Genomic DNA, 25250 nt, shown 5'->3' on the forward strand with positions numbered 1-25250 from the left:
AAAAACATTGTCTCAGGTTGATGTGGAAATGACTTTTTTTGTAATCACATATTCTTTAAAACAGTGTTCCTAAGTCATTTTGTGACACAAACTGGTTATATTTGTCATATTTTAGCATCTTCATTTCCTTCACCTTGACCAAGGTACTGGTTTCATCTGTGGATATGGTGTTGTTCTTTCAGTTGAGTTGTACAGGATGAAAAGGTTTTCAAATGATTTATCATGGTTGCATTTTTCAACACATAAACCTGCCATTTGATTTGTATCTTCATTTCAGAGTCTGTATTTTGTTATTTGAGTTGATCACTGCTTGTACAGATGACCACTTTTTTATTTTAATTTTATTTTAAATAACACCTTTGTCTTTATTCATCTGTATCCTTAGGAGTACTTTTGCTACCTCTGTCCAGTACCGAATGTCCCACGGAACGGTTCCGGTCCGCGGCCCTGTGGTTGGTGACCAAAACTTTAAAGCCCACCTAACAGAGGAAAGGTGGGTCTTCATCGGCGTCCAATTGGTTAATTTACAGAGCGTCCGCACGGGCAGGCGCCTGATTGGCCAATGTTGCAGTCAATCACCAACTTAGCCCCGCCCTTCTTTGCAGACAGTTGATGTCCGGCCACTAGCAGCATTTAGACGAAAACATTCAACTCAGCTGCACGAATTGAGCAGCGTCCATGGCGTGTTTTTCAACGTGAATTATGTCCGGACTGGAACCCAATCGCGTATGAACGCTCGTTAAATAGCAGTCCGGAGGTGGAGGAGGCGGATTGGACTCCCTTCGGTAAGTTGGCGTCGTTCCCCCCGCGATGGAGGCTGCTGACGGGACCCGCCAGGACCACCGCAGTGTCGTCCACCACTCGTCGACGCTTGGTTGAGCAACGCATGTTCGACCCAAACATTGCGCACTCCTGTCTCCATTAGTCGACATCATCCAGAACTTCTTGGTCGGCTCCAGAGACAGCGAGAAGTTCTAACGGGTGAACGTTAGCCCCCCTGGAGCACGATGACCAGCATAGACGTGACCTAAAGAGCCATTTCGTATCATTTGTTTCCCCCCCCAAAAGTAATTTGTTTTTTCAATTTTGAAAGAGAACACACATCCCGTCCTATCCTCGACCCACCATGTCAGTCAAAGAGAACCCCTGTAGGAAATTCCAAGCCAACATTTTTAATAAGAGCAAATGTCAAAATTGTTTTAAGCCTCGAGAATCTCACCTGCTCAACGACGAAGACCTCAACCAGGTGAGTATTTGGTCCCTGCAGTGTTTCTGTGCAAAAAAGTCAAAGTACTCTTTACCCCAAGTAGAATTAGAGAGCCTAAAGTTTTGATTCAACTTAAGAGTAAACAAGACTCACCATGAGAATGAATGGCCTTGCGCTTAGGTGTGTTTTTGCTTCATGTGTCAACATAGGCTAGAAGTGCAAAGGTTTCTTTCTCTGAATTCAATTAGTCATCAACCCAGGGATGCTTATTGACCTTAATTTCACGCAGAACTCCCAAAGCTTTCGACTCAAACAATCACCAGCTTCATCATCTATTTGTCACACTGTCCAAACTCTTATGTGGCTATGCTCCCCGCAAATCGCATTACTGTATGTTCCATTTGGTTGATTAATTACAAATGGTCATATTCCAACAGTATTTCCCAGCTGGTCAGAGAGTGATGTCTCTGGAAACGTAACAGCGCACTTTCCTTCAAATATGATGGAAAATAGCTCGTCTTTCCCTGCGGAACACCGGCTGTCAACCTCCAACCCAGCCAGTCGTGTCTTAGTTGTAAAGTTTTCCGACAGCGGTGCGCTTGGAGGCACGCCGGTGTCATTGGGTTCATGTCTCGAGCCCAGCCGGATAACATTTTAGAAATCTTTTTTTTTTTTGCCATAAGAAACAATTGGAACTGACATTAGGCCACGTTCTAATTGGTTGAACGAGGAGGTCGGGGGCTGTGGCGACACGCGCCGTTTAACCACCAAAGCAATGAAGGGGAAAGCTTGACCTGAAATGATCAGAGTGTATTTTTCAAACGGGGCCTGCTGTTAGGTCACGTGAGGAAAGACGACAGCTCCTTTTGGGTTTCGGGCATATTTTTACAGGCTATCAGCGCAATTCCTTCCTACAGGCGGGCCCGTTATCAGATAGCCTGGCCGCAAAGTTCAGATTGGAAAATTGCGGTTCTTTTATTTTGTTTACAGAGCGACCGTAGCTGAGCTCTGTCCCGCCGTACCTTTTGCAATCAAAACAAAAGCGGATTTTAAGGTGGATTAGATGTGGCTTTGCGTGGGATGAAGTTATGACTGTAATCAAAACCCCCCCGACGGAGGAGCCGGCCGGCCGTAAATGTCAGAGCTTAATTTCTAGCCCACTGTTTTGTAGATTATTCATTCGATTTATTATTTTACATCTTATCATCTGAGCGGCAACGTCTGGCAAAATTCCTCGCGACATTTCTCACCATGCACACATCAAGCCAGCCAGCTGTGGTTAGGCCGGGCTTGTTTGACTCGAAATAACTGCTGACTACTCAAGTGGCAGGAGTTCAAGTATGTGGCACAACTATTTAAGAAAGCATGCCAGGCCAGGCTAGCCCACCTTTGTCGAGTTGAAATTGCAAATTTATAACTTTCCCTTTTCCCCTCTCAAACAGTTGATGTTTATAATCGCATCTTCTTATCAACAGGCGAAGCCGATTTATGGTGGATGGTTGCTGCTCGCGCCAGAGGGAACCAATTTTGACAATCCCTTACACAGATCTCGGGTAAGTGGCTTCAATTCATTATGAAATGGATTAAAGAAGCTGGCGTCATGATTTATATTTCAAGAAATTAAACGGCCAATTTATTTTTTAATTCACGTCGACTTTCACGTCTCGTCAAAAGATATTTATTTTCACTTTGCCAATGGCTGTTTTCATTTTGCTATCTTTACTTACACTCTTTGGGAAAAACTTGACTTTAGCTTCCTGTGGGAGCGTTTGGGTTTTTTTTTCCCCCCAGAGCGACAAATGGTTCACAAGCAATAACGATCCCGATATTGACATGATTCCGCGAACCCTGCTCCCCTTTGGCACGGTGAAACGCGAGCCTGCCTCCGTCGAGCCTCCTTCTTTATCAACCCCCAGATAAAACCGTGGCGATGCATCCCAAAAGCGGAGCTGGGAGAATGTGGGGGAGGTGATGGAAAAGTCCCAGTTCTCACAGCCGCTCTGATGGATTCCACATGTTTTGTTTTTCAAGGGGGGTCGTTCACCCCTACGTTTGTCAATAGCCTGCTGTTTACATTGACGACACTGATTTGGTCGACCTCGTCCGATTGACTGCGCTAAAAAAAAATTGTGGGGAAATCAAAAAAAAAAAAAATCAATCTTCAAAACTGATGTGTTCCATGCTAAAATAGAATACACTTTCCAACATCACATGGTAAATGTTTACCAAAGGTTGGCTTGTATATTTGCATTTTGCATGTGTGTGCACTAGAGTGCATTGATCTATTCCCCCCCCCCCCCCCCCCCCCCCCTCCTTTAAAACTTGGAATGTGATTGCAGGGCGGCATGGTAGCGTAGCGGTTAGCACGTGCCCTGCAGTTAAAGTCGGGGGGTTCGAATCCATACCGCCTGCTAGTGATCACTCCCACAATTCCTGACGTGCAGAAAATGTTCAGCAACATTTTCTTTTTCTCCTTTTCTGCGCCTCTCATTCCTCCACCGTGTGAGAAAACCACGTCGTTGGGAGCCAAATGTGGCTCGAAGGGCGGGGAGTGACAAATATAAAATAAAAAAATTTGACACTTTGAACAGTTGTGTGCCAGTTGTACGCCGCCGGTTCCAAAACGCTCAGAAGCTTTTCTAGTCTGGGAGCACGGGACTGATTTTCTCCAAATTCCTTGACTTCGGTTCATAAAATTTGAAACCTCCAGCGCATTCTAAGTTTTCCAACGTTGTCTACCTGTCATTGTTTATAATGCACATCTTTGTCTTTGAATGCAGAAATGGCAAAGGAGGTTTTTCATCCTTTACGAGCACGGCTTACTCCGCTACGCTCTGGACGAAATGGTGAGTAAGAACATTTTTATCTCCACTTTTTGTAGAATTTTCCACCTTAAGTACTTTTCACTATAACATTGCTTATCTTCTCCCTCAAATCTTCTTTTGTAATTTTGTCTCATCAAACGTATCGGTTTCTCCTCGGCCGATTCTTTCTTTATACCTGCCGGTAATGAAAACGCTCACTGTATTAGACACCAGGATTGAAGTGACCGCCCCCCTCCCGAGATCTCTCCTTTGAAACTCATGGTCCAAAGTAGCGTGGCCGTGTCTGGAGGAATGAAGTTCCACCACACACGGTGTTGATGCGGCGTCATGCTCTCTGTTTGCTTTGTGGCCTGTTCAAATATTGTGCAAGGCCCTCGTGATAGCGTTGGCTTCCCAAACGAAAAGTGGATGAGATGGTTTTTACAGTTCTGTATTGTATCAACTCGCCGGTGTTTTTGTAAGTCACCTGTTCTGGCTGCAGCGTGTCATGCGATTGAACCAGAAGCGGCGCTCGTATTCTGGTCAAGCATCAGCACATCCTTTATTTCAGCTTTTGTGGCATGTTCTGGCACAAGAGCGTGAAGAAAAAGCTGGCCCGTGTGTCCTCTGTGCATTGTTGGCCGGATGTCAATCATCCTCTGTTAATCTCCTTACTGAATGTCGGAGGGTCGCTCGATATACTTGGAAAATGTCATTTTGTTGTTCCAGCACGTACGTCTATGGCAAGAACATCGATTCGCTTTCAGCGAATAACCGAGGACTATTCAAGTCTCCTGTACTCAACTCTAAAAGCCGGTTTCCCGGGGCAACCGGCACAGTTATTTCAGAGGGGGGACTTTGTTGCCAAGGGCAACATGATCTGTCATTTATTGCTGCAACAAATGCCCAAGACATGTACTGTAGAACAATGGACAGAGTTAGCTTCTCTTCTTCTCCTCTTTGCAAAAGTGAGCAAGTCACTCGGGTGAGCTCGATCAGAACAAGTGCGTCGGCCGAGCTCAAATATATAATATATTATATAAAAAATGGAGAAGTGGCTTTTTGTTCTTTTTTTTTTTGCTGACTTGCAGGTGTTCTTGTGTGTGGTCAAGGGCGCTTGACTGCGTCAAGAACATGTGCTGCCCGCGGAAACTTCAGCGTCGTTACCATAGTTGAAGTCTTAAACCGTTCGAGCCCGTCCGTCCAGGTACACGAAAAGCAGACGCGCGCATTGCTGCGTCACGTGGTGCTCAGGACTTGTCAGATGGGCGTTAAGAACTCTCCACCGGCACGTGGATGAGTGATAATGACCAACACCCACGTTCAAATAACCGCTCGACATTGCTCATCTAACCATTAGTAAGTGGCGGCTTAATGCACTTTTGTCCAGCTCGTCAAAAATAGCTTGTGGGAGGCGGTACTGCTGTTAGCTTGCGCTCAAACATTGTACAAGTTTCATTTGGAATTGTTGTAAAAATAATGGCCACTGGGGAAAAAAAAAAATATCAGTGATGTCATCGATTACTTTACATGGGTGGTCGGCTATAAAAAATGTTATTTTTCGAGCCCTAATACAAAAGTGACTTAAATCAAAACGGACTGTTAAGTGTGTCGACCGCATCCCCTCATTATTCTCCACAAGAACATGATGTGCTCATGTTGTTTTTCTTTTTTTTAGTTCTTTTCAATTCATTTCCTGTGTTTACTGGAATTCAAAGATGTCAGACCTCTGCTCTACAGTCCGGACAGAGAAGCACCCGTTTGTAGCGGGCTGAAGGAAGGCGTGTCGACATCTAAGAAAGACACGATTGTTGTATTCGTCAAAGAAATGTTATCAGTCTGGGAAAGAGCACACCCACTCGGGCTAATTCTGGTAAGACGGGGCGAGTGTGAGCAACGGGCCACATGACAAAAGTTGAGCGGAGCACCTGTTTCGCTCTCTTTTCCCAGCATATCTGTCACCATCTGAAATTATTTCTCACAAGTCCATGATCGTTCGGAGACATTACGTAACGCTTGCACGTTAAAAAGTGCGTGTGTGTGTTTGGCATCATCTTTCTTAATACAACAACCAATTTGGAAATAGTGACGGTGAACCTTCTCTTCATCCTCTGACACTTCCCTCCTCTTCCTCCTCCGCATCCATGACGATGCCGGCCTCCGAACAGGCCGCGCGAAACCGCCCACGCTGCTCTCGCTATTTGCAGCGAGGACCAAACGCTGCGGCTGCCCACGCTCTCCCAAATACCTGCTGGCAAATGTGTGAAGCGCGTTCGCAGCTGGTCGAGTTTGGATGTGGATGGACTTTGGAGGTGATTCCCGAGGCCATTTCCTCCCCGCGGCTTACACTCGTGTTTACCTCTATTGTCCCGAGTTGCTAGGGAAAGTTTTCTGTTATCGGTAATGAGCAGGATGTCGGAGACCCGACCGCTTGCCATATTTGTGAGTCAGGGTGATTCAGTGCCAGCTCATCGTCGTTCCTCCGCACAAAAGGCGAGCGAGCGAGCGACCGTGGGCGCCGGCTTGGGAACCTGTTTGAGGGTTCCTGTTGTTGCACGTCAAGGCGTTTGAATTTGTCAATCCCGGCAGACGAGTGACACCTAACACCAGACAGATGTTTACAAACTTCTTACAGGTTTTTGGAGCTGAGCAATATCCATCGCCGAAGTTCTGATTTGAGAAAGAGCGCTCGTACAGTTCCACTGTAGCTGACAATCCCACATTGTGTGAACTTGCGCCGCCCCACAAAGGCCCCATTGTGCTCGGACATGGCCCGGAGAGAGGGGACGGGGTCTGAGATAGGTGACAGCGGTGTGGGTTCAAGGGGGGCCCGCTCTGGGGGCAACAGCGGACCCAAATAGTGTGTGGCCATTGCTGGGAGGGTCCACACGTGTGAGCGGAGTCTCGTGCTGCTTTTCCTCTTTCCTCTGATTGCCATGTCATTTAAAATTTTACCGCTTAAGAACTTGTGGAACTGTTCCCAGAATCACAAATTTCTGTTTTGACTCCCAAGTCCAGGACAAGACTTGCGCAAGCAGGGGCGTCCTCTCAATTTTGTTTACGCAGACCGATGGGCAGCCCACTAAAAGCATTTATTGCCCACCGACCGGTTGGAGATCCCTAATCCGCCCCGCCACTTTTCCTTCCTGGCTCCTCCGGGCCAAGTCTGAGAGTGACAGGGCTCTCAGGTCAAGCTGACGCCAGTCTCCCCTTTTTGCCATCTGAAGCAGGCCCACCAGGCCCTCGCCCAGCTGTCCCAGAGTCTGTTTGTCCGTCTCGCTGTCAAGCACAGCTGTCGTGCCGACCTCTCACCCAATGGAGGGCCCTTCATTGGTTTTAATCCACGGGCGAGTGGCTACCACTGTGGCACACCGAGTCATGATTTGGTGATGTCGCGAATGATTAAGTGTCACCACATCAGCATTTGGAGCCGGTTTAGAATGCAAAAGAGGTCAGCGGTTAAAGTCACGGGGACACGCAGCTAGTCGACCGCCCTCGGGGTGGGATTACCATCAAGTATTGACTTCTCCATCCACATCAGAGGCCATGCGCCCGATTTAATTGCTCTGGTAAGAGTCATGGCACGGTTAATGCTGCACAAATAGGTTTTCCTGAATGTGATTTATTGGCTCAGCGGCCAAGTCGAGTGCGATGCCTTTTAATCTCGTCCCGACGCACAGAGGGCTGTAATTTATCATTTGTGGCTGGTACTTATAGACACCAAGACACCGCAGCGGTCGCGTGCTGTAATGTTTCCCGTATGTGACGGCGGAACGCAAACGTTGTTCAAAGAATGCTCGTTCCGCTCCGCATGACTCACTTGACTCCTTTCAATGACTATAGAACATATTTCAAAAGTGGACAAGAAAACCAAAATGTCACAATGCCTCCTTTATTGTCTTCTTAAATCACATTTGGAGTCGAAGCGCCGACTGTTGATGTCTGCTGTGCAAATTCTGGCACCGTGTTGACGTCTGGGCGGATTATGCGAGAAAATCACGCCGCCGCCCTTCTGTCGCACTTCCTGCATGTCCTTCTGTTGTGTCTTCCAGCCCAGCACTCTTCCCCAGGGCACCATCAATATGAACCAGTGCTCCGATGTCATCGACGGAGAGTCCAGGACGGGTCAGAAGAACTCCTTGTGCATCCTAACCCCTGACAAGGAGCACTTCATTCGAGCCGAGTGTAAAGAAATCATTAACGGGTAAGCGGGCTTCTGAAAGAACTGGGTCAGGTGAGCTCGGAGTTACGGGCCGAGTTTAAAAGACGAGAACGCGATTGGTTTCGCTATCAGAGCGACTCTGCCCTCTGCTGGCTTCTTTGGAGTACTTGTCCTTGGTGACTCAAACGCACATTGTTGGTAATCAATCAAGTGTGCCGAGCCCTAAAATGCATTTTTGGGCCGAATGAAATATCACGTTTGTTTACGAAATGTTCTCTCACTCTACAGATGGCAGGAAGCTCTGACCGTGTACCCCAGAACAAACAAGCAGAATCAGAAGAAGAAGCGCAAGGTGGATCCGCCCACTCAGCAGGTAACGCATTGCTTGCCACTTCACCCGCAATGTTGTGTGTGCTCACAAAGTTTCCTCTGAGGTCCATTGTTTGGTCCCCCTAATGACGCTGGCATAAATGAGGCCGAGTTGACGGACGTTACATAACTCAGAGTGGCTGACACTCCATAAAGTCTGCCTCTTTCTAAAAATGATGCAAAAAACTTTGTAGTGTAATGGTAACTTTGAAAGTATATGAAATAAAAAAAAGCTTTGTGTGATCAGCAGAGGGGGCAATGGTTTTCCACCAAGGACATGAATGGACATCCAGTGAGTCAGCTCCAAAAATGCAGAAGCAGATTGTCTATTTAACATTTTTCTTCTAACATGGAAAGGCTTGATTGGAATTGCATGTTGGCGGTGATTGACAACATTGGGGGCTGACACAATCAGGTGTTGGAAAAAAAAAAAAAAAAAATCAATACACAATTTTCCTAAAGGCAAATATAGGATCAACATAACAAATTTCAGTTGAGTGCTTTTATTTTTATTTCTTTCATCAATCAAGTCACCAAATATTTCTTCTTTTTGTGTACTAAGATGAAATGAATTTTGCGCTTCTATTCTCATTTTTCCCCTAGTCTCAATTTGACCTCTCCTCCTCCCTCCCCCTCCTTCCATCCCAAACCCCCGTCCAGGAACCGGGTCCGGCCAAGGTGACGGTGACTAGCGGCGGAGGCAGCATCTCGTGCCTGCCCGGCGGCATCGCCAGCGCCGAGCGCGTCCCGATGAGCCGGGCCACTTTGTGGCAGGAGGAGAACCGCTGGAGTCGGGCCACCATCCCCTGTAGCCGCAGCGCCTCCTGTCTTAGCCAGCTGGGCCAGAGCCAGCCCGACTCCACCGTCACGACTCAAGATGGTTAGGACAATCATTTGCTTAGTAAAAAAGAAAAAATCAACAACTTATATGAATTACAGATGGCGGAATGATGAGCACTGGACGCAAAGTACGAGTGGAGAGCGGTTACTTTTCCCTGGAAAAAAACAAGTCGGAGCCTTCTCCAAAATCCGCACAGAATTCCCAACCAGCGCAGCCACCCCAGCAACTCCCCCTGTCCTCGTCCACCTCCTCCTGTTCCTTAGGAGCATCCGGTCACAGGTACAACTCTGAACCCGAAGGCCAAATTCCCCCCTGTCCCCCCTCCCCAGGAGCCCTCGCGTCCCCTAGCTACTCCACCGTCAGTTCCTCCCAGAGCTCCCTGGACTCGGAACCCAGCGGCGCCACCGCCGCCTGGGAGGTCCGCGGCGGAGGGAGCGACGCTTGCGCCAATAGCAGAGGGGGTCGCGCAGGCAGGCAGTACGCGGCGCTTTCGGACGTGCCGCGAGCGCGCAGGATGACCTACCGCGAAGCCTTCCGTGCGGAAAAGAAGCAACAAGAGCTAAGAGCGCGCACGCGGAGTCCCGGACGAGAAGAGGTGGCCCGGCTGTTTGGGGAGGAGCGCAGGTGAGAGGAAATGGATCCCAGTCTTGCATGGCATCTTCTTGACCAAGACGTAGATTCTATTTCGGGGGTGCATGCGTTACTTTCTTTGCTGTGGCTCCTTTCCACTTTTTGCTAGCTCCTTTTGTCGTTTTGATCTTTTCCAGGGGCTTCTGAACAGCAACCCCTCCGACTCTATCCCAAAGCTGTTCCCTGGCGGTCACCGTCGGTTCCTGCTTTCTCTCATTTCATCTCTTCTCCGCCTGGGAGCGCACACACACAAACGCACACACGCTATCGTTTACACGCACACACGCTCACGTTACTCACGTTTGCTGGTACAGTACATTGGTTTCCTCTCTTTTTCTGACGCCACCTTAACCGATATTTGTCATCGCTGCTTCTCCTGCAAAGCGGCCATCTTCCAAATCTCTTTTAATTGAACTGCCGCGTATCATTTCACAATTTACTCTCTGACGTATTGTCAAGTGCATCTCTCGGGGAGAACTTTAAGTTTTATTTATTGAACAGCAAGGTGATCTTCTGTCGTTCACAGACGTTCGCAAGTCATCGGCCGATTCAAGGAGGAGCGGATGGACACGAGCGGCTCCAGCGAACCGTCATCAGACGTCACCCGCGTGCCGCGACAAGGCCGCAGCGAGAGACGTTATCTGGCCTTCAAACCTGTACGTGGAGCTCTGAAGTCCGCTTGACTTACTTCCATTACTGAGAGCTCGTTCTCTGGTGTTGTCGTAGGACACGTCGTCATCGGAAGCCGGGAATGAGCGCTCGGTCCCGGACGTGTCCGTCTCCACTTTTGCAAACTTAAGAAGAGCCAAATCGCTTGACCGCAGAGTCACCGAGTCCTCCATGACTGTGAGTTCCTCCAATCGTGTAAATAAAGAAAATTGTACAGGACTTGCGCCAGCCAGCCAAACAGAGAAAAATGGAGTCCAGAGTGTCAGATGAGCTTAAAAAAATAAATCGTACATGCCATATTTAGTTGAATACCCGGGAATGTGCCAAGGGTGATTGGAAGTGTTTACTCCTTCCACACTATGAATACGTGTAAAAGTATCCTTAGTTCCTCCACGCGGGATTAAAGCGCTGGCCGGCAAGCTGCTTAAGGGCGCAAAGGTGTCCTCCCTCACAACGTGAGCCGCTGACCCCAGACCTGCTCAGAGACTTGCGGTAATCGCCACGGTGGCTCCCTGCAATTTAGCCGCAGCTGCCAACGACCCCGCCCACCCGCTCGCTCCCACACACTGACAGCGCCACCGCCGCTACTGCCGTTTTATAAATAGCCGACGGTGACAGTTACAGTCGAGCGTGCTGAGAGTCGTGTCCCCCCCCTCCTCTCGGGGTAGAGCGACAGCAGAGTGGATTGTCAACACATGAAGTGAAGGCAGATAGGCGTCGCGATGACTCTCTGCCAGACGGTGACTCCGCCGCGCCTGATGAAGCTAAACAAAAACAAGGTAGAGTGCGCGCGGGCCCCGTTCGGACGTTTGCGTTTGACCTCGCTCTCGTCACCTTTTGGCACTTGCGCTGACTCGGCGGAGGTGGTGAGCTGAAAATCACAAAGCGGTTCATCTTAAGTCAATTTGCCGGTGTCGCACAAACAACTCATGGCCAATGCTAATTGAACTCCTCCTTTGTCCTCACTACAGCCCGATCTGCTGAACTTCAAAAAAGGATGGATGACCAAGCTCTATGAAGATGGAATGGTAATCCTCTTTATGGCATCTGCTACATTGTACGCTGCCCGAGTCTATAACTCACCCCCCCCCTCCCCTCCTCAGTGGAAGAAACACTGGTTTGTCCTCACAGATCAGAGTCTGCGCTACTACAAGGACTCCATAGCTGAAGAGGTGAAGAAGTGTGTCCAAGAGACAATTCTTGTTCCACGTGTTGACAACCTGCTCCGCTCTTCCCAGGCTTCCGAAGTGGACGGCGAGATTGATCTTTCCACATGTTACGACGTCAAGGAGTTCCCCGTCCAGAGGAATTATGGCTTCCAAATCCTGGTTAGTGCGTGTCATCCATCGTGTTGCGTCATTTATCACCAGTCGGGATTGAAAAGGACGCGTCGTCGGCTCGTTTAGCCGGGCTGCCCGTTGCCAGTCTATAAACGGCGTTCAGACGCCATGCGGTGCAACTTAAGGTATCGGGTTTTGCTTTTTGAAGTGATTCTTTGTCTGTCACTTGACTTGTCATGTCACCGTGACATCAGCGTCTAAATCTGACGCATCGGTTACCGGCCTCGCTTGCATAATGGCTTTGTAAACATTTGAAACAATGTCAAGAAAAGTAGATTTCACGAGAGCAATAGCTTTAAAGTGGTTATCTTTTGTTTACATTTACTCGAATGATCTTCCGTGGCTATTTTTTGGCGGATGTCAGAAATAGAGTCGCCGAGGGGATCGTCGTGTCTTTGGCGGAGTTGATGTCAAGAAATTAATAACTCCAGTATTTATATCCGCAATTTGCTCTCACGACAGAGAGGCTCCTGTAAATGCAGTCACACCTTTCTAACCCTTGCCCATTGTGTTGTCAGTGTGCAGAAGGCGCGTGCACCCTCTCAGCCATGACCTCCGGAATCCGCCGCAACTGGATCCAGGCCATTATGAAGAACGCTCGACCCACCGTCGCCCCCGACGTCACTCGGTAATACCCGGAGAGATGCAACACGGATGCCAGCGCCGCTTTTCTCACCTACTTGAACTTACTCCCTCCCCCCCACCCTCTGTTTCCTCCTCTTCCTCCTCCCAAACCGGTGTTTACAACCTGCTTCCAGGAAAAACATCTCACTGAAACTATCGGTTCTGAAGCCCAGGTTGGAAAGCTTGTGCGTTGAATGTCACCTAACCCCTCCCAACTTGCCTTCTTCCTCTAAAAAGTGATGTCATTGTCCTGCCCGATGTCATGTGACGTTGAGTCGTGTCTCCTTGTCAGCCGGCTCGCTCGACATCCTCGGATAACCCCCGCTCGATCGGCAGCGACCGACTTGTCGGAATGAAGATGTGCGTCGTCATGTCAGGCATGCCGGTATTAGCTCGGGTGACATGTCGATATACATTCTCTGACGGTCGTAAAGACAATCTCAACCTACTAGTGTGTCTCGTAGGCTGGAGGTGTGGTATTTTTGGCATTTCTGCAGTTAGCGCCTTCTCACCAGGGAGCGACCCGTCCTGACGGAATCATCTGGCTCCATTGTGTCACTTTTTAAAAACCGCCCTGCCTGTCAATTCCAAACACGGCAATCCATCCAGTTTACCGCAAATACATTCTTCACGCTGAGCCGGTGTATAAATGGCATTAAGAGAAGGCGTCTGCCATCGGGCTTATTTTAGCTTCTGTGTATAAACACTAAAGCTGCTTTCAGACCGGTGCGTCGTGCGCTTGGATTTTCATGTGTCTAACTGTGTGTCTGTTTTTTTTTTAAGCACGCAGTTCAATGTGGCTCCACTGAATGTTCCCAAAGATTTGTAAATACGTGGGAAAGGCCTGATGTGTGTTTTTGTTTTTGTTTTTCCTCCCCATTCAGATCCGTCTCCGAGGAGAAAATACAAACGCAGGTGCTGCTGGAGCCGTGTCAACAGGTCAAGCCCGAGCCGAGCCCCTGTCCCGGCGGGCCCCCCGATACCGACGGCCCCAGGCAACCCACGGACAACGGGGCCTCCGCGCCTCCCTCGGAAGCGCGGAAAAGCAGAGTTCGCGAGCGCAGACGGGAAGGCCGCTCCAAGACATTTGACTGGTCCGAGTTCAAAACCGAAAAGAAAGACAAGCCGGCCAACGAGCGAGCGGACACCGTCGACCACGGCTCGTCACTTTCCACCACCGCATCCCGCTGCTCCGTTTCCCCCTCCCCAGTCCCTACCTCGGCCCTGCAAACCCGCCGTGTATCGGACGCCTGCCCCGCCTCCACGACAGAAGATAACAACGCGAGCCACTTACCGAATCCCGTTCTGGTCACTTCCACCTTGAATACCGTCTCTCCCGCGCAACCGTCCTTACCTGATCGACAAGAGCAAGGGCGGATGGAGGTGGACCGCAACGAAGATGGGTCGGGCGTGAAGGAGGAGATCGAGCAGCGGTGGCACCAGGTGGAGACCACACCGCTAAGAGAGGAGAAGCAAGTGCCCATCAGCACCACGACACACAATTCCGACGCTGACAGACTGCCCGCGCACGAGCTGGCTGCACTGCTAGACAAAGAGGTCGGACTTTAAAAAAAGAAATCCTCAAAGTCTGTTTTTGAATTTGACTCCGTTTTGCTTTTCAGTTGGGGCAGAAGCAAAAAGAGCTGGACCAACTTCAGAGACAGAACAATTTGTTAAAGGAGCAGCTGGAAGACGCGCTGGGAAGAGAGCAAAGTGCTCGAGATGGCTACGTCCTGCAGGTAAGGAAAAATGGCCGAAAATATCAACGGTATTGCATCAATGTAACCTGGATGGAATCGAACTAACCGGGTGCGGGTTCTAATCTGAATCTGAAATGCATGATTGTGATCTTTAGCATGTGGTTTATCCATGCTTTGTTACGGAGTTTCACATCTCCTGGGAACGTAACTCACTGGAATTTGACGAGAGGGCCTTGCGCTGTGCTTTTTCCTTTGTTTCATCTGTGCTTTGTGTGTATGTGTCGTTTCTTGGCCTGTTTTTTTTTTTTTTCTCCTAAGAAATGAAATTAACCGTGGATGGATGGGTCTATTTTGCATGGATTTTGTGAATTTTTGACCTGATGGCTCTTTTGGAATTAATTGCGTATTGACCATGCATGCTAAACAGTTTGGTTTTGTTTTCCCCATCACATCAGAAAAGAGTGTCACATTTGTTTACAGTTTTGGTTCACTACATTCATCGACCCGCCCCCCACATTTCTCAATTGTTTTTTTGTCACGTCACCCCTGAAAAAGCACAGCAATGGAGGGAGAGGAAAAAAAAAAATTGGCGTCAAGAAACTCGAGATGTGGTTCTCCGTATCAAAACAGGGAACGCGAGGCGACGCAACTAATCGAGCTTGTTTGATCGATCTCTTTAAAGAGTGCCACGCCCCCCACCTTCTCGCCATGGCAACACTTGCACAAGCTAAACCAAGACTTGCAGGGCGAGTTAGAGTCCCAAAAGCGCAAGCAAGACCTCGCTCACCAGCAGATCAAAACACTCAAACGGAGCTACACCCAAGCCCAGAGCGCCGCCGACCGCCACGAGGCGGATATTCAAGCCCTGCAGTCCAAGCTGGCGTCCGCCTTGGCTGAAATCTCAGCCAGCGAACAAGCCGTGGCTCGTATGCGCAATGAGCTCAAGCTGGAGCAAGAGCGATCCAAGGAGCAAGAAGAGGAATACGGACGCAGCGAAGCCACCTTGCGAGCCCAGCTCAAAGACAGCGAAAGCAGACTCCGTGAGGTGGAGGCCAGCCTTTTAGAGAGGAACCAGGCCCTCCGGCAGCTGGAGCACCAGCAGGCCCTACAGCGAGACCACGTGAGAGAAATCCAGAGGTTACAGGATAAACTGCAAGAGGTGACCGCACGACTGGCCGCCACAGAAGAAGGGCAGGCGTTGAAGGACGAGCGCCTGAGAAAGGAGCAGCTTGGCCTTCAAGAATGCCACGAGAGGGAAAGACAGAATCTGTGCAGGAGGTTAGCTGAAGCGGAGAGCACGCAGAAGGAAATGGAGGTCAGACTAGGGGAGGCCCAACAGCAGGTGGAGGCCCTGTTAAGGGGCCGGCGGGGCTCGGCGGCAATCGAGCGCAATGAGGAATTGCTCAAGTTGCAGGAAGAGCTCACCCAAAAGAGCAATACGTCGGAGGCCCTGAGAGAGAGCGTCCGTCGACTGGAAGAAGAGAGAGCTCTGCTCACGCGCCGTTGTCAGGAGCTCCTCAACCAGATTGCCGAGGCGGACCGGGAGGTCAACAAACTCCGCGAGCGCCTCCGAGGCGAAGAGGCGGATTATTGCTCTCTGGAAAACTCGTACGAGAGGGCCACCCGGGAGTTTCAGAGGATCAGCCAATTCCTCCGGGAAAAAGAGGAGGAGATCCGTCAGACTAAGGAAACGTACGAACGGCTGATGAAGCGCAAAGAGGAGGACTTGAAAGAGGCTCTGGTTAAAATGACCGCGCTGGGCAACAGCTTGGAAGAAACGGAACAGAAGCTCCAAGCTAAGGAGGATCTTCTCTGTCGAATGACGCAACCGGTCGAGCCCGGCGGCGCTGAGCAAAATATAAAAGCCAAGCTGGCGCTGGCGGAGAATCGCATCGCCGAACTGGAGCGGCACCTCGACGCGCTGCAGCTCGGCTACGCCGATCTCCAACTGAGGAAGAAACACGTCCAAGAACAGAGCCCGCGAGGAAGTTTGATTCCGGATGAGGAGAGCCCGCCGTCCAAAACAGAGGACGCAGACGAGGAGTCCCGAGCCAAGAAACCGAGAATCCGTTTTTCCAACATTCAGTGCCAAAAATATAACTGCCCGGACGATTGCCGTAACGATGATGTTAACCAGACAGACTTTGATTCCACTCCAGCACTTTGCTCCCCCGATACCGCCTTCCCGCATCCCAGTGACTCCGAGAAGTTTATCTCCATCGTACGTGCCCTGGAAACTAAACTGCTCGCCACGGAGGAAAAGCTCAAAAATCTCACTCGAAATCTCCAGGAGCGTCGTTCCACACACGCCGAAGATCAGAAGACGGTCCAAAAGGAGCCTTTAGGTTGCGACGACAGCGGCGGGCCTCAGATAACGGATCCTTACGCCAAGGCCCTCCTTTGCGTGGAAACCAGTCGGCAGAAAGTCAAGGCCTTTTTGTCGGGCTCTCACGATAACTCTGAGTCACAGCTTCACTCCTTGTCACAAGTGGAGAAAGAACTTTTCAGCGCATCGGCGTATATCCGCCACGGCCAGAAGACCTTGGAGGAACTGTCGCCGTCCGGCCCTCAAATGCAGACCGAGGAAGCTTTGGATCAAGAAGCAATCCACCTCTTTGCCAAAACACTGTCTTTCGAAGCGCTCGTTCTGAATAAAATGGCCTCGCTTCTACAGACGTCTGAGTCGGACCTTCTCCAAACGCTGAGCGCCGTTTGGGAAGACGCGGAGGACATTCAAAGCGCCGATTGTTTAGCAATCGTTTACGCCGACGTCCTGAGCAGAAAGTTGACGTTAGAGGCCGAATTGCGGAAAGAGCCGGAGAGGGAGGCGACACCCCGGGACGGCGCCACATCGCAAGACGTTACGGCTGAGCCGGACGTTAACGCCACAGCCGTCTTTAATAGCGTCATCAAAGCAGAAGTGTCCTACTCCATTCAAAACCTGAAGCTCGGCTACGAAGAGAAAGTCCGGCTACTTCAAGGGCAGCTGGCCGAAGCCCACCGCAAACTCCGTGAAAGGGAAACGGCCTTGAAAGCCATCATCGATGCGTCCAAGAGGTCCGATTTAAAAAGCGTGATCAAAGAAGTCAAGAGCAACTTTGGCTCGGGCAAACAAAAGTTAGCCGACATCTGCCCGCCCGAACTGGCGCCGTACGCCGAGCAGATCCAATCGCAGGAAGCCCGCGACCTGGCCGAAAGAATCGTCGAGCGCCATCTGGACGGCGTCGACTCGGCCGAGTCTCTTCAAAGCGCCCATCGCGGCTTGGCCGCCGAGCTTCGACAACAAGCGGAAAAGCTCCACGAGTACGCTCAAGAAATACAAAACACCGGGAAGCACCCCGAGCTGGCCAAAATGCTCTCTGCGCTTTTCGGGCCCGGGACATCCCACCTTTTCACGAGCACGTCACTTTGCATGCGCGAAGCTCTCATCCAGGCTCAGGTGGCCTACGTGGCGTGCAGGTTGCGATGGGCTCACCGACGAAACGTGGCCCGCTGCGAGCGGACGCAGCAGAGCATGGACGCTCTGGTGCGGCAGCACGCCCGCAGCGTCAGGGCCATTCAAGAGAAATACCAAACATCTCTCCAGCGGGAGCGCCACCACTTAGAGCAGGCCCTGGAGCAGCTCCAGAAGGAGAACGCCACCCTCAAGGAGGAAGTGGGCCAGCGTTCAACACAACTGTCAAAACAGCAAGAGCAGCTGGCCCAACTGGGGGAACATTTTCAGATCCAAGTGGAAGAGCTGGAGCAGAAGCACCGGGAAGAGCTACGCCGAGCTGAGAAAGACCACACCGCGACGGAGCTGGCTCTCTCGGAGGCGGCAGCGGACAGCCGGCAACAGCTGAAGGACCTGCTGGCCGACATGGACGCCATGAAGGAGCGGCACCAGAGTCACGTCAAAACGATCCAGGCCGACTTTGAGCAGAGAATCGCCGGGCTTCGGCGGATCTACGAAGACCAGATTGTCACCGTGCGGTCTCCGATGGAAGAGGAGGAAGAAGGCGGGGCGGCCAAGTCCGAGGGGCAGACCGTGGTTCTTCTGAGGGACAGGATCCAGGAACTGGAGACTCAGATGAACACCATGAGGGACGAACTGGAGAGCAAGCACCTGGAAGGAGATGTGGCCAGCCTGAGGGCGAAATACCAGCGAGACCTTGAAAGTCTGAAGGTTTTTGTCGTTCCACTTTTACTCTAGCAATCTCGTAAGTAGAATTTAGCGATGATTCTGAACGGCGTAGTAGATCCATTTCCGCCTGCGCTGACTTGCTTCAACCTAATTTTAACCCTCTTCAACTCGCATAGCTCAGCTTGAGGTGTTTTGCTTGCATGACCGCATGGAGACGATAAATGTGCACGCAATTAGATCAACTTTAGCAATCTTTTTTTTTTTGGGGGGGTGACTAAACTTGCTTGCCTTTTTTTGTCAGGCCACGTGCGAGCGTGGCTTTACAGCGATGGAGGAAACCCACCACAAGGTGGTTGAAGACCTCCAAAGGCAGCATCAGAGAGAGATCGCCAAACTGATGGAGGAACGAGAGAGGCTCCTGGCTGAGGAGACGGCTGCTACCATTGCTGGTACATCCCCGCCGGCCAAGCGCGATGCTAATTTCCTTAGCGTGTGAATGGCCTTTCTCATTGTAGGTTTGCATTCAGCTAACTGACTTTTATCCTCCAAGTGTAATTGTGCGCAATGTCTCCTTCCCCCCCCCCCCCCTCGCTAGCTATCGAAGCTATGAAGAATGCACACAAGGAGGAACTGGAGAAGAACCAGCGCTCCCAGCTCAGCGGCCTCAACTCTGATATTGATGAACTTCGATTACAATACGAGTATGATTTTTTAGTTGCGGAAGTGGAAGTAAAATCAAACAACATAGCTAGCCTAATAGCATAGTCATCTTTGAATTTTTTTTTTTTTTGCAAATTGATATGAACTCGAGTTGTACATGACTGTCCAGGGAGGAGCTGCAGTCCATCCAGAGGGAGCTGGAGGTTTTGTCCGAGCAGTATTCTCAGAAATGTCTGGAGAACGCCCACTTGGCTCAGGCCCTGGAGGCCGAGCGGCAGGCCCTCAGGCAGTGCCAGCGAGAGAACCAGGAGCTCAACGCTCACAACCAGGTTGGAACGTGTCCGTGCGTGCTTGCCCGCTCAAGGTCGCCGCTCCCTTAACTCCGTGCCGGTCCGGCAGGAATTGAATAATCGTCTGAGCGCCGAGATCACGCGGATGCGCTCGTCTTTCAGCGGCGAGACGGCGCTGTCGCCCACCACGCAAGGCAAAGACGTCTACGAACTGGAGGTGTGTTGAAGCCTCGCGCTTGGCATTTAAAACGTCGTTAACTTTGTCGGTCGTCCCGAAGGTGCTGCTTCGGATCAAGGAGTCCGAGATTCAGTATCTGAAACAGGAAATCCACTCTTTGAAGGATGAGCTGCAGTCGGCGCTCCGGGTCAGTACATGGTCATGGTTTGGTGGAGTTTTGATTTGTTTATTTCTTTATTTTTGGCAGAGTAAATTACACGAGATGATGTCATTCATGCGTTCTGCCAACAGGATAAGAAGTACACCACGGACAAATATAAAGACATCTATACGGAGCTGAGCATTGTCAAAGCAAAGGCCGACTGCGATATCGGAAAACTGAAGGAGAAGCTGCTCATTGCCACCGAAGCGTTAGGCGAGAGGAGCGTGGACGGGACCGTTACTTCAGGATACGGTGACTCATCGCTAAGTGCGACGAGAACAATCTTTGACTGCGACCATTCAACCAAAAGTGTCATGTCGTGCTGGTTGTCTTTGCAGACATCATGAAATCCAAAAGTAACCCTGACTTCACGAAAAAAGAACAAACGACAACCTCCAAGCCATCCAGGGGTGTCAGGTCAAAGGCAAGTGTCACCTTATTTTTTATTTCTTTTTTTGGCTGTGCGGTGAAATCCATTCGCTTGTCAAATGGTGCGTGGCTTGTCATGCGTGTGTTTTGTCCGCCAGTCTGTCACTGGACAGGTGTCGTGGGATAGCTGACACTCCTCATGCGGGTCTTAAGCCCTCCCCCAAAACCCGCCCGTGAGACACCGTATGTATATATCTCCAAATAAGCACGTTGTGGAACAAAAGCATCCTTTGCATGACATTGACCTCACCTCCTTTCTGCTTATATGATGCACTCACCTCCCGGACAACTAATTGCAGAACTATGAAAAGCGTGAGGCTAATTTGCATGCTGTCATTTGACCACATTTCACAATATTAGCGAGCTGAAGACTTTTTATCACGACCTCAAGGATGTTCAGGCCACAATCTTAAAAGATATCACCCAGAAGCGCCTTGACTTTCGGGTTCAATTCATTCCAAACCAAGGTAAAGGTTGAAAAGCTACATGGTACCAAGGTAAAGGTTGAAAAGCTACATGGTATTTTAAAACAAAAAAAAAAGCAATGCATAACATTGCACTCTGGCCTTTTTCCTGATTTCTCTTATCTACTGCCCCCTGGTGGCCAAACCATGCACATCAGAAGAACCAATACAGTAACCATTGACAAATCATGCACAAACTGTTCACTTTTTTTAATTATTTGTCAAACTACGAATGAATGTTTGTAAAATACTATGCTGTGGATGCCCGCCCCATTTCCCGTCCTCCGTGCGCATCCTTTTTGCCATCGTCTTTCCGCCGCTCGCTCGCTCGCTCGCTCGCTCGCTGTTGTGTCCTCCCAAATTGTCATGGTCCTGTGTTGTCTTTGGCAGAGCCTGAAAGAGGGACTGAGCGTGCAAGAGCGCATGAAGCTGTTTGAGGCAAAAGATTCCAAAAACATCTGAATACCACAACCCCGAAGCTTCTCCTCTCTTCACCGGCACTTGTTTTTATAATATCCTTTTTTTTTGCCATGAGCTCAATTTAGGACAGGTGAGAGTGAAAGGTCTGCTTTCAAGACAAAAAGCCTCTGATTTCCTAGAAGGCAAAATTTTGCATGTTCAACTAACAGTCTTACTGGACTGAACAAACAAGTCTCATAGTAAAAAAAGAAAAGAAAAATGGTCATTTAAGTTGGGGAAGTGCAAAATAAGCTGTGAGGGATACATGGCAGCATTTTTAACCCCCCTTCCCATATGCCAAAATAAATTACACTCTGAAATAATATATACAGTATATATTTCCTGACATTAATAATTTGTCTGCTGTAATTTATTCTTATTGTTACAATTTCTATATCGGAATGATTTTAATGTGTTTGGTGTACTTAACTACTTGAGATTCAGTATGTAAGCGTGTGGTTTGTTCTGTTGACTGAGGCATCTGCTGTAATATCTATTTGAGTTTGTGGAATTTTTGTGATGCTTATATAAGGTTTTGTATTTTTGTTTTTATATCCAATAAATTGTCTGTGTGATGGGGTAGGGAAAGGTTGAACATGGCGATTGGCTGACGCTTCAATCTGGAAGTCGTCTGTATTTCAGTTTGTGTGACAATACATGTTTGGCATGATTATATTGAGCACGCGGCCTCAACTTCCTATTTTGACACTTAAGTGCGTAACTCTCGTTACATAAGCTCTGCTTTGCAAGTCCTACTGTTTCACTGTTACTGTGAGGTGCAATTCCCAGAAGCACTTGGCCCGACCCCTGACCTCTCATTTGCATTCTAATTGTGCCTCAACCCAGTGGAAAAACACAAACCACTCATAATGAATCCCAATACATATTTAAATAAACAGAAACGTGCAGCTATTGAGACACACTGTATAGTATTGAAATGCTTTTGAGATATATATATATATATACATATATATATATGTATATATATGAAATAAATGTTTGGAAAATTCCAATATTTTTCTCCTGTGATCTGTCACTCTCTTCCAAAAGGTCTTCAAAGGAGAGGAAAGAAATGTAACAGCATTTGGCCCTCATCACGATTGAAGGAATTGTTGATTGACATCCGAGCATTGTGGAAATACAAATTGAAAATCAATCTGTTAGCAGACTTTTCCTTATTCGTTCCAGACAACAAATAAGGAACTGAAGCTGTACAACAATTTTAGTGTTTCTATTTTAAAAGTAAAACAACCATGCATTTTACCATGTGTTATATCTGCTTCCAAACCTAATACTGTCCTTATAATAAACAAAAACCTAATCCTAAACAGTACAAACGTGTATAATAAAAAAAAAATAAAAAAAAAGGTAAAGACCCAATGATTGTCTCACACACACACACACTTCTGGGTGTGGTGAAATTTGTCTCTGCATTTAACCCATCCCCGAAGGGAGCAGTGAGCAGCAGCGGTGCCGCGCCCGGGAATCATTTGGTGATCTAACCCCCCAATTCCAACCCTTAATGCTGAGTGCCAAGCAGGGAGGCAATGGGTCCCATTTTTATAGTCTAGTCAGCAGTAGTCACCATGACAGGTCACCTGGTGGCGCTAGTGTGCAAAGCGCCGTTGGACGAGCAGGCGAAGAAGATTTGAATTGACGGATGTGACGTCATATCTTCAGGTGACCTGGAGACGGGTGTGCTCAAGGGAATGTGGGTGTGTTGCCAGCACACACGTTTCTGACGAGTCTTTTTCTTGTTTGTAGCAGGATTTCTTTGGCATTTTCTCAGGTAAGCGAGCAAACGAACAAACGTCTGTCGTTTATTGCCGTTTCTTACGACGCTTTTTATTGTATCTCTCGGCTGGCCTGGGAACGCCTTGGTATCCTCCAGGATGAGCTCGATGAAGTGGGGCGAGGGAAGTCTGAGAGTCCCTCCTAAAGCTGCTGCCCCCGCGACCACTTGACCACCGTAAGTAAGATCTCGAATGGCCGAATGGTTATAGCTTTTCCCTTGAGTTTGGGAGAGGCGGGTTCGAATCTTATGTCACTCTATTTAATTTGCAAAAGCTGCAAAGTGTAAGTCTCGAACCCGAGGCTGCTCGACACCGACCCAAGTCATAAACCATTCAGCCATTTTGGCGTTGAAGCTTTCCAAGTTTTTTTATGTATTCATAGTACATGTCTCACGAAATAGATAAAATTAGCAAATCACCGAACCAGTGCAGAACACCAACTGGTGTAATGGTTAACGCTTTTGCCTTATGTTCGGGAGAACCGAGTTCGAGTCTCACACTATGCAAACTTTAGCTCAAAGTCCGCTTCGTGTGGGGCTCGAACCATAGTCTCCCGAACACCGGGTAAAGTTATAAACCATTCTGCCATTTTGGTGGGGAAATCCGGCCGTTTTTTTTTGGTAGTGTACTGAACATAGAGGACGTCTGGTGAAAAGGAAAAATTGCCATGTTCATTTTACGCTGGGTTACATACAAGTGAATGGGGGCACTGCCATCTCGCGGTTGCAAGTTATTAAATGTAATGAGGATGTTTGTGGAGAAGGTAACATGGATATAATACAAAAGACAATGTCTGTGCCACTTTCGATTTATTCTGTGCAGAAATACTTAGTTTTACAAATAGACAGAGTTGACAAGCGTCATTTAATTTATTTTTGATAAAGGTTGTAGTTGGTATTTCAATTTCTGCGTCCGGTTTTCCCGGAACTACAATTTTGTCGCCCCTTCTGTCAGTGAACATCCCCAATGATAAACCTTTTAAATGTTAGCCAATCACCAGGGACATCAATATTTCCTTCCTCCAATAATAATCCTTGTTAGTGTCATGTGGCCGAGCAATGCGGAAATAAGACAAGGCTCTGCAACGTCTTTGCATGCTTTACGTTTGTCTTTGTGGATTTAACATTTTTTTCGATTTCACTCGGTAAGACTAATAGTTTCCTTGACAATATAAAATAGTGTTTCATTAATGAGTTTATCAGTAATCTTGTCGCCCGGCGGTACGTTTAACATGCTAGTTACGTGAAGTGTGTAATCGTGCAGGTCCAAACTCCTTGCATGATTTTCATTACATTTTACAAATGACATTTGTAACATTAAACTGTAACAATATTTATGAAACTGTCTTCAACTCTAAATAAAGAACAACTGCATTAAATGATGATTTTAACGCCCACATTTGATGGAATGTGCTTGTGTGTTCGCCAGGAGCCTGAGCCGCTCTTCAAAGTGTGTGCAGAAAAGTTGATCGAGGAGCTGCGCATGCAAAAACAGTCTGAGCCGCATCTCATGGAAAACAAGTGAAGAACACGTTAAAAAGGCATGCAGGAAACATGAACGACAACTTATCTCACTTCTGCTTTCTTTTATTGTTGGGAGAAAGATCAACGCTGGTGTAAATACAACAAATGTATGTTTTAACAGCTAGAATAAAATGTTTGAAAACTGTATAATGTATAGTTTAATGTAGTTTTAAATAATGTGTATGCATATATACGCCTAAATATTGTTATCCAATATATCTACTGCAATTTCACATTGGATTGCTGGTTTGAAATGTACTTTTAATATTATTTTTAATAAACTTGTTAAAACTTGTCTGGTGTTTTATTCCTTGTTTTTATATTCGTCAATTAAAACATAAAAATCTGACATTTGGTTAACTGCTTTATATGACACTATGTGTATGTATATCTACTGCAATGTCACATTAGATTGCTGGTTTGAGATGTACTTTTATTATTATTATTTTAATATACATTAAAAACCTGTTAAAACTTGTCTGGTGTTTTATTCTTCGTTTTTATTTTTTTGGGCATGAAAACAAAAATTTGACATTTGGTTAACTGCTTTATATGACAATATGTATGTGTTTTACGTTGTGTAATATGTGTTGGTGTTCCCCAAAATAAAGAGCAAGTAGTCAAATACACATTCTTGACACGTACAAACAATGCATAAAGTTATTAGGTACACCTGAAAATGGTGGTGTACCTAATGTAGTGTCCGTGTGACGTCACAGATTAACCAGCCAATCAGAAAGTGGGGGTGAGGGCGGGTGTGGCACTTTTCACTTTCAGTTAAGC

At 48.2% G+C, this 25250-nt stretch overlaps 1 protein-coding gene and 2 long non-coding RNA genes across 8 annotated transcripts; 2 read left to right on the forward strand and 1 right to left on the reverse strand.

The window, feature by feature from the left end:
• Nucleotides 1-600: 600 nt before the first annotated feature.
• On the forward strand, nt 601-22164 carry si:ch73-103b11.2 (protein outspread). Of its 6 annotated transcripts, XR_005101146.1 has the most exons (27): nt 601-1246; nt 2683-2760; nt 3988-4053; nt 8064-8215; nt 8462-8546; nt 8790-8834; nt 9203-9422; nt 9482-10007; nt 10540-10669; nt 10740-10859; nt 11654-11710; nt 11786-11854; nt 11921-12010; nt 12541-12650; nt 12781-12819; nt 13531-14203; nt 14269-14385; nt 15029-18511; nt 18771-18918; nt 19065-19170; nt 19299-19458; nt 19529-19636; nt 19698-19784; nt 19889-20051; nt 20138-20223; nt 20327-20411; nt 21083-22164. XR_005101146.1 is itself a non-coding variant. In XM_037278463.1 (26 exons), the coding sequence occupies exons 1-26, from the start codon at nt 1127-1129 to the stop codon at nt 21152-21154; spliced, it is 7110 nt and encodes a 2369-aa protein (XP_037134358.1). In that variant the 5' UTR covers nt 601-1126; the 3' UTR covers nt 21155-22164. The 6 variants fall into 6 exon arrangements, 5 of the variants coding, with proteins under 5 accessions (XP_037134358.1, XP_037134363.1, XP_037134359.1 ...); XM_037278463.1 differs by lacking the exon at nt 20327-20411; XM_037278468.1 differs by lacking the exon at nt 20327-20411 and having other exon boundaries at nt 9482-9662.
• LOC119138488 lies at nt 1083-1451 on the reverse strand. Its single transcript, XR_005101150.1, has 2 exons — nt 1361-1451; nt 1083-1272 (listed from the first exon to the last, which is right to left on the reverse strand). It is a non-coding gene; the product is annotated as an uncharacterized LOC119138488 (long non-coding RNA).
• On the forward strand, nt 20418-20882 carry LOC119138489. Its single transcript, XR_005101151.1, has 2 exons — nt 20418-20695; nt 20726-20882. It is a non-coding gene; the product is annotated as an uncharacterized LOC119138489 (long non-coding RNA).
• Nucleotides 22165-25250: the final 3086 nt, after the last annotated feature.

This window comes from Syngnathus acus, chromosome 19 (assembly GCF_901709675.1).
Source record: "Syngnathus acus chromosome 19, fSynAcu1.2, whole genome shotgun sequence".
Classification (NCBI taxonomy): Eukaryota; Metazoa; Chordata; class Actinopteri; order Syngnathiformes; family Syngnathidae; genus Syngnathus; species Syngnathus acus.

What these genes read in the sequence shown, in the direction of transcription:
- si:ch73-103b11.2 (XM_037278463.1), top strand. Translation starts at nt 1,127, where the DNA reads ATGTCAGTCAAAGAGAACCCCTGTAGGAAATTCCAAGCCAACATTTTT. An exon ending in CTGCACTGCTAGACAAAGAG is followed by an intron (nt 14,204 to 14,268) that starts GTCGGACTTTAA and finishes TTTGCTTTTCAG; the next exon opens with TTGGGGCAGAAGCAAAAAGA. An exon ending in CCAGGGGTGTCAGGTCAAAG is followed by an intron (nt 20,224 to 21,082) that starts GCAAGTGTCACC and finishes TGTCTTTGGCAG; the next exon opens with AGCCTGAAAGAGGGACTGAG.